The following is an 8,541-nucleotide window of genomic DNA, read 5'->3' on the forward strand; positions in this document are numbered from 1 at the left end:
TGGGTGTTGTCCCCTGTCTCAGGGTCTCTGGAGACTGTGCTGGTCCTCCTACCGAGCTCACCAGCCTAGGTCCAGTGGGTGGCATGGGAGGCGAGCCTGTGATGGCCAGAGGGTCAGCCCAGGGCCAGGGCAGCGTCAGGGTGGGTGGGGAGCTGCTGGCTAATGCAGGCGTCCCTTTCAGATCGAGGACCTGCAGGTGAAGCTGCAGCATGCAGAGGCTGATCGTGAGCAGCTGCGGGCCGACCTGCTGCGAGAGCGGGAGGCCCGGGAGCACCTGGAGAAGGTGGTGAAGGGGCTGCAGGAGCAGCTGTGGCCGCGGCCCCGCTCTGAGGCTACAGGTGGCGAGAGCACGGCTGAGCTGGAGCCCTAGTGGAACCCACTGTCTGCTGCGCAGGGCGGATGCCGCAGGGCGGGCGGGCGGCGGGGTTGGGGCTCCGTGCCAGCGGGGCGCCCCCCTCCAGTCCTTATAGCACAACGTCTTACTGTGCCTAGAACCAAGCAAGTGTTTGGAACCACATACTTTTGGAATCCACTGCAAAATTTTCTACTGGCCAAGTTCAAACGTGCAAGCTGGTTCCCAACTGCCCCGGAGACGAGGCCAGCTCAGTGGCTGTGGCTGGCCCTCCGCTTGCCGGAACGTTCTAACATTTACACTTTTGTTATAAGCTATTTAAAACCAATAAGGAGACTTGATATTCAGAAAAATCAACACGTTTTTTAATGACTAACTTTTAAAAGCCCCACCCACACGTGATGCCCCCCTGAGGACCCACATGGGAGCCGGGGTGGCCCCCGTCCTGCCCCTCGAAGCCATCGCAGCTCGTCTGCACCTGCGGCCGCGTGACCACACGAAGGGTTTTTCTCCAGAGTCTATTTTTTCAGCGACAAGGACCCGTCTCCCGCACTATCGGGGGAGGACCCTGGGAGTGCCGCGCGCACGCGAGCTGGAACACTGCCGCCTTACCCGCCTACCGCCCTCGCCGCCCGCAGGGGCGTCCGCAGGGGCGTCCTCAGGGGTGCTCGGGCGGGCGGCGGGGGCGAGTCTGCGCTGGCCGGGCATGTGCCCTCTTCCACGCGCCCCTCCGTCCGGCTGGCAGCCCGCAGGGGCGTCTGCAGGGGTGCTTGGGGGGGGGCGGCGGAGGCGGGTCTGCGCTGGCCGGGCACGCGCCCTCCTCGCGCCCCTCCATCTGGCCGGCGGTGCGCCTTCTGTTTGGGCCGAGGCTGCAGCATTGCAACAAACACAGCATTATTTCAGTTTTTCTTTTTCCTTTTGTTTGTTCGTTCATTTAAACGTATACTTAGAACTGCACTTTGTCAAAAACCTTCCCCTTCTCTTTTTATTCCCCAGTTAACTGAGGTTTTTACTTTCAGATACTGCAAACCGATTTCTAGAGCATCCACATCCTAAGTGCTCGAGTGTCTAGAAACCCCTCTGGTGCTTGGTTGAACAAGGGAATCACACGAAAACGAAAACGCAAAAACTGAACTTCGGGGGGTGGTTCTGTGCCTTCCAGCGTCTTGTACAGCAAACCCTGACTCGTCTTCTTCCCCCAGAATACGTCTCCAGTAGCTGTTGGATCTGCCATGATCACAATGAGTTACCTGCATTTATTCCAAATAATCGCGTTTACTCTCAACTGTATGCGAATTGTATAAGGTTTTTTATGCCCAAGCTTGAAAAATGATTTCCTAGTAGACCAGGTGGCTCCCTGACCTAAATCATGGTATTTATTTACGTGGAGAGACCTGACCAGAACCCTCTGCTCGCGTCCGTCCCAGCACCCGGCAGCTGTGGCCATGGGAGGTGGTGCCATGGCCGCTGAGTAGAGCAGAGTTCTGGTGACAACGTCGGTGGTGGGGTTCTGCCCTTGGTTTGCTGGGTGGGGGCTGGATGCTGCCAGCCCCCCTTCTAAAGTGCAATGCAAAAGGGACACCGTGTATATGCAGCGTGCGTTTGGTTGTTTTTCTTTTTTCTTTTTTTAAAATTTTTTTGCTTCTGTTTTTCTTTGCAGTTATTAAATCTGTATGCATGGACTTTTAAACCTCTGCCATACGTATATCCACCGATGGGCATTATTACCGTGTCGTGTAGAGGGTCGGTTGTGTCACGCAACACTCAGAATGCTGTGTTTACCCTTGTTTTTCCAGAGTTGTGTTTTCCAGTCATTTCTTCAAGGGAAACTAAATGATTTAGTTGGAGCAAAGCTTTGAGTGTGTCAGTGTGCTTCTGTGCAGCTGTGCGCTGTCGCCGTCTGAACCTGCAGTGAGGTTGCAGGGCCCCCGGGACCCGCCACCTGAGGCCGCTGGGTTTGCTCCGTTCACTTCCTGAGTTTTTAGACTCCAGAGGGAGACACACTTTTCCAAGTTGTGCATGGGGGCAGTGTGTCTCCTCACCTCCCTTCCGCTCACCCGTACATCTGACCGTCGGCTCGGTCTGCCCCGCCACGGTCTAGCTTGGTCCCTGATACCGGGAAGACCTGAGGTACAGCCGTGGGGTTGGGCAGCCTCATCCTCCCCGCCCCAGGCCCACTGTGAGGGTCCCATGACCTGCCAGAGCCAGTGGCAGCCGCGGGCGAGGCCAGCGTGGGGCGCTTTGTCCTCGTCCTTGTCCTCGGGGGCAGGGTCCCCGGGCTCCCGCCTTGCAGCTGCAGTTGCATTTCTTTCAGAAGAGGCATCTCTCCGTAGGCTGTTGACTCTCCCCGTGTGTAATACCCATTACCAGAATGACCGTGTATTCAGTTTAATCACTCATTATTTCTATGCTGAAAGAAGATTTTTAACGAAGGGAAAAAACAACAGCAATAACATTCATATCTATGGAGCAGCTAACTCACTCACATAGTGTCCTGCTTTTCGTACAGAACTCGCCAGTGTACAAAGCGATCGTGTAAATACTCTCTCCTCTTACACTCGTGTATCATACGTGTACATGGTGAGTCCTCCCCCGGGACTCTCTCCCTACCGGTAGCTGTCCTATTTTCTGGGTTGTTTCTAACAGGAAGAACACGCCCACCGGCTCACCCGGCTTCCTGGGCAACCCCACCCGTCCTTCATGCCTGCTCACCGGGCTTGGGGGGCTGTCTTGTTCTTGCTTTAAGTCAGGAGTCACAAACGACACTTTTTTTTTTTTTTTTCAATTAAGGAAAAAAACCACAGCTCCACCCTGGTGCCCGCCAGGAGCGTCCGCATCGCCGTCCCCTTCTCTCCTTTGCTGCTGCTAATGACAATATGACGACTTACTCTACTATTCGAAAACTATTTTTATGTAATTAATGTATGCTTTCTTGTTTATAAATGCCTGATTTAAAAAGAAAAAAGAAAGAGCTTGGCATATTTCTCTATTTCTCTGTGTACCCGTCAGTCCTTCGACGCCCCCCACCCCCAAACAGATGACATGGCACGATCAAGGTCAAGGTTGGCCCTGCCCCTCCCTGGGCCACCACCCAGGCCTGAGCCCACGAAGAGTAAGGGGGGGTGCCTGTCTTCCCATCAGACCCTGGGGTCTTTCAGTCTCCACCAACTCCTGGTGGACAAGTGGCAGGTCCTGGCTGGGGCCCTCTGTCCCTCCCTGTTGGTCATGCTAAACTGTGGCTCCTCCTTGTCCTGTGGGCATCCACTGGGCACGCCTCATCTGCCTGCTGGAGTTGGTGGCCAGTCCCCTGCAGAGCTGTCTCATGTCTTAATGGGGAGGGAGCCGGTGGCCTCAGAACTGCAGACCCCAATGTTCTGCCCTAAAAGATAAGCGGAGCCCCTCCCCAACCTGTGTCTCCCTGGGGGTTTCTCCAGACCCCCTGCCCCTTGATGCTGGACCTCACCTCGCTAGGCTGCCTTTCACCACCCAGGCCCAGCCTCTCAGCCCAGATCCCAGGGCCTCACAGGTCACCTGGAGGAACAGACCTCAGCCTGGGAGACCTCCTGGGTCCCTACCTCCTCCCCCATCCTTAGTAAGCCCCCCAGAGCTGGGCCCAGTGGTGTTCCCCTGGAGCCCCTGGGGGGAAGCAGGATGGGCTTTGGTGTGGACAAGGAAGCAGATTCCACCCCACCCAGGGGTGGGACTCCACCTAGGCCAGGCAGGGGGCAGCGGGGCCCAGGGTTGCCGGGCGTCACCTTGGGTCTGAAAGGTCAGGCTGGGGACAGGTCAGGGGAAGGGAAGCAGGGGCCCCGAGGTGTGGGTGACAGACCGACCCCACTCATGGGGCATGACCAGGGCCCCCACACCCTCTGCCCCCTAGACGCAGGTGTCACCTGGGTCTTACTCCCACTGAGCTGAGGGCCCCGGCAGGGCTGGACCTTTGGGCACTGCCCTGCATGAGGTGAGGTGAGCACGGCCCCTGGGCACTCCTGGCCCCGTGTGCCCAGGGTGGGAGGGTAGGGGAGAAAGGTCAGCGACCAGACACTGCATGTCCCCATTACTTGGTTGGGCAGCCCTTTTGTCCTCCTGACCACTGCCTTATGCCCAGACATCCAGGGCACCACCCAATACTGTCTTCTCAGGTCTCCTGAGTGGACCGCTGTCCACTGTGGCCTGTAGAGGGTCCCAGGGGCGCCCCTGCAAGTGTGGATGCAAGTCAAGAGCAGCTGAAGCCTTGTTCACTTGTGATGCCAAATACACACACCTTCCTCAAGACCTGACCTGCACGAAGCCCAGCAGAGTGGGCAGTGTGATGGGGGGCAACTGTCCATGTCCAGACCCCCCCCATCCCCGCAGGGCCCCATCCCCACCACTCATCCCCATCCGGACACCACGTGCTCCTCAGCCTAAGCTTGTCCCCAGAGATGGGTGCAAGGGCCTTTCCTCATCTGTGCCCAGCACCTGTGGCCTCCGGGCTCCACCTGGGGGGCCTCCTCGTTCCACCTGGCTCACCGCTCTGACGGTCCATGTCTCACCTGAGGTCTTGACCACAAGGAGGTGCGGGTGGGGAGGAGGTGTCCCTGAGGGAGGCTGGGGAGCCTGCTGGAGGGCCGTGTGTGTGTGTGTGCATGGGCACACATGTGCAGTCAGGGTCTTCACAGCCAGCGCTCTGCTTAGCCTGTCGCGAGGGGCTTTGGAGCTGGGCCAAGCGCAGTCCCTGGGACTCCAGGCTCATCACCTTCTCTGGCCTTCATCTCTGGATGTGACCTTTCACCTCTGGATGTGACCTGCCAGCACTAAAGGGCCCTGGGCACCCCAGCCCAGAGAAGACAGAGTAGGGGCCGTCTGACCTCAAAACCCCTTTCCTGAGCCCTTGCTGAAGGGGTCAGAGAGCCTCAGGGAGAAAAGGGCCCCTCCTTGGGGATTCCTGGCAGCCCCCCACCCCCACTTCTGGTCCCCAGGCTCGGGACTGCCACACCAGCCAGGGCCTCTGTAGGGACCCCCTGGTCCTGTCCCCTAGACTGGCCTGTGCCCCCCTGCCCACATTGGTGCCGGTTCCCAGGCCCCTCCCCTGAGGCTTAGGGTGAAGTGAGCCTGGGGCAGGGGTGCTCCTGGGAACCTACTCAGCTCCCCAGCTTCTGTCCCTGCCCTGTGGCCCCCACCCCCAGCTTTCACTTCTGCTCAGTCACAGGCAGCCAGGGCCCCACCCCAGCATCCTGGGCTCTCAGCTGTGCCTGCCCGTCTCTGTCCTGGGGTCTCCACCCCTCCCCTAGGCTGCCGGCCCCAGAGCCTCAGTTTGGCCCCCCCCCCCGCCCCCACCCAGCGTCCTGTGGTCAAGGGGGCTGACCGCAGGCCGAGAGCTGGGCCCTTGTCTGGGGAGGCGGGTGCCAGGCGCGCCGTGTGGAAAGAGGAAGCCGCCTGCCCTTTACAGGAACAGCTGGCACAGCCTGTCCTCCCTCCTCTGACCCCTGGCCCTCAGTGTGGCCCCCAGTTCCACCCCACCCACACCCCCAGCACAGCCCAACTCTGGCCAGCAGCCCCCTCCCTGGCCCACCTGGCCCCAGACCCCAGCCTGCTCTTAACCCCCACTACCCGCTCCCTCGTCTCTGGTAGTCTTGTCCCAGGGTCACTCCTTGTTGGCCAGGAAGAGGGCGGCTGGAACATGCCACGAGAAGGTCCAGGTCAAATCAGGCTGCTTCACAACGTCCCAAGGCCTCTCCCCACACCATGCTCACCAGGGAGGGGGTGACCCACTGCAGGGAAGTGGAATCCCATAGGGAAAAAGCCGTGCTGGTCTGTCCCTCTGGCCTAGGCCCCAGGCTAGTCTGTGCCCTCAGGAAACGGTGTGGCCGTCAGCAGGATGTGAAACCAGGGCATGGAGGGGATCCTGTGTCCTCCCCACAGAAACCCCTGTGCTCAGGGGACAGCAGCCCTGCACCCTCCTGTGTCTGTCCTGCCCGCTGACGGGTGACCCTGGGAAGGGCGGGGGCAGAACTCTGGGGACCTCGGTGCCTGCTGGCCCCTGCCCCCAAGGGTTGAAGATGTCGGCCCTGCAGGCAGCCCCCGACATGGGGCCATCTGTGCCCAGGCCTGTGCCAGGGCTGGGGCCGCTGGGCGGGACTCCCAGCCCTGGAGCAGGTGGCCCCATGGCAGGGGGTGGGCAGGCAGGTGGACCTGGCTTGTCTTGGAGCATCCTGTTCCAGTCAGGTGTCCGGCTGGGCTGGGGTCGGGTCTTCCTGCTCTGTGCCTGGCCTGGCAGGCGCCCTGCTGGCAGGAAGCTTGGCCCAGGCTCTCCCGCGGGTCACTCCTTGCTGCCATGGAGGCCTGTTCTGGAACCCTCAAGGGATAAGGCACCGTGTGCCGGAAGGACTTCGAGGTCACCCTCTCTGTAAGGCCCGGTTGAGCATGTGTGTCCAGGGCCACTTGGGTCCAGCAGAGAGGGCAAGCAGGTACCTGGCTGAGCCCTCATGGTGCAGCTCTGCAGCCCTAGGGAGGCGGGTGGTGTCAGGTCCCCCCACCCCTCTCCGGGCACCCAGGCAGGCTGTGGGTGTGGCCGTGGGGCCCACACCCTGGCAGCTGAGTGTTGGGGTGCCTGCCCTCCCCCTCCTTGTTCCCACTTCTGCCCCTCAGGTTCCCTCCCCCCATTCTCCTCTCTCACACCAAGTCAGAAGGTGCCAGGTGCCCTGCCAGCTGGAGATCAAGTGTGCACAGACTCGGGGCAGGGCCCACCCCACAAGCCCTCCTAGGCTCCACCTTCTGTCACCCTGGGGCCCCCAGGTCCACAGCGAGGGCTGGGGTGGGGGCCTGCCTGAAAGCCTCCAAAACCAAACCTCCCTGTTCTGGCCAGGAGGGTGGAGGTGGGCAGCTGCTGACCCTGGCTGGACCTTGAGCATGTCTAGGCCGGGTGGGCAGAAGTGGCTAGGAGGGCTGGGTTGGGCGTCCAGGGCTGTGTCCACAGTATCCCTCCATGGGGCGCCCACCTGAGTGGCTGGCAGTGGGACCGCCAGGACAGGTGCCCTGAACACAAGGTGTCAGACAAGGGCACAAGTGGAGACCCCGACCCTGTCCAGTGAAACCCCTGGGGCTCCGCTGGAGAAGAGGCAGGGCTGGGCCCCCAGAGGCTGGATGGGAGACCCAGGTCCTCAGGCCCAGGACAGGCGTGGCCCCTTGTCTGGAGCTGCTGGTGTCCTGGCCTTGCAGGCAGGCTCTGCTCCAGTGAGTGTGCACACTTGCTCACGTTTAAGGACAGACCTGGTGGCAAGGCCAGAAGGAGAGCACCAGTACCCCTGCTCCACACGCCTGGGGCTGCCTTTGTGGTGGACAGGCTGAGTGACCCAGAGGTGGGGCTGCAGCCGGATGGGCTGCAGAGCCGGGGCGGCCAGGTCCCGCTTCTCCTGTTCCCCTCCCCTCTTCTCCCACAGTCCACCCTTTGGCTTCGATCAGGCGCCGAGAGCTGCAGGGGTTAGGCAGGGTGGCTCATTCCCATGGGTCCAAACCCCCACCATGCTCTGCCGACGGCGGGGCCTTGACCTGCGGGACGTGTGGCCCACACCCCAACTTCCTGTTTCTAAGAAAAAACAGTCCCAGAAAAGGCTCTGGTGGTGTGTGGAGGAGGCTCCCTGCCAAGGCCGGGCCGGCGGGGAAGGGAGTTGCTGCGTGCAGAGGGCAGTAGCCGGCGGGCCAGGCAGGTGTCACCGGTCCGTCACCGGGGGTGTCTGCCTTCCCCACGGCTGCTTCCCTGGCGGGAAAACAGCAGTGGCTCGGACACGCCCAGCGCCGGGAGGCCCAGCTGGTCCGGGATCCTCCGCCCAGTGCGGCCTCCCTGCCTGGACGCGGGGCGCACCCCAACCCTGCTGTGCCCTCGGGCCTGAGGGAGGGGGTGGGCCGGGAGCCCGGGACGGAAGGCAGCGCCGTGGGGCGCCCGGGTCTCCCTCGGCCTGGATTTACCCTAGAACCCGTGAGATCGCGCGACCCGGCCAGACGCCAGGGTTGCCCCCAGCCCTGGAGTACCACCCCCTCCTTTGAGGCAGACTAGGCCCGGCCCCCTGCCCCGCCCCCTCCGGGCGGAGGGCGGGCGGGAGCAGAGAAGCCTCGGGAGAATTATAACTCCGGTTCCAAACATTCCAAATTCCTGCTCCTTCCGGCCTGGCCGGAAGCCGGGCTGGGGAGGGTGCGCAGGTCCGGGGGTG

At 61.5% G+C, this 8,541-nt stretch overlaps 1 protein-coding gene across 1 annotated transcript in view; it reads left to right on the plus strand.

Moving 5' to 3' along the window:
- The window catches only part of SKI (SKI proto-oncogene), a 54,766-nt gene extending 51,445 nt beyond the window's left edge, over positions 1–3,321 (plus strand). Inside the window, exon 7 of the mRNA XM_020873686.2 lies at positions 182–3,321. Within this exon, the coding sequence (XP_020729345.1) occupies positions 182–370 (189 nt within the window). The 3' untranslated portion in view covers positions 371–3,321. The remainder of the gene's footprint in view (positions 1–181) is intronic.
- The last annotated feature ends 5,220 nt before the right edge of the window (positions 3,322–8,541 follow it).

The sequence above is a fragment of the Odocoileus virginianus genome, chromosome 11, assembly GCF_023699985.2.
Source record: "Odocoileus virginianus isolate 20LAN1187 ecotype Illinois chromosome 11, Ovbor_1.2, whole genome shotgun sequence".
Lineage (NCBI taxonomy): Eukaryota > Metazoa > Chordata > Mammalia > Artiodactyla > Cervidae > Odocoileus > Odocoileus virginianus.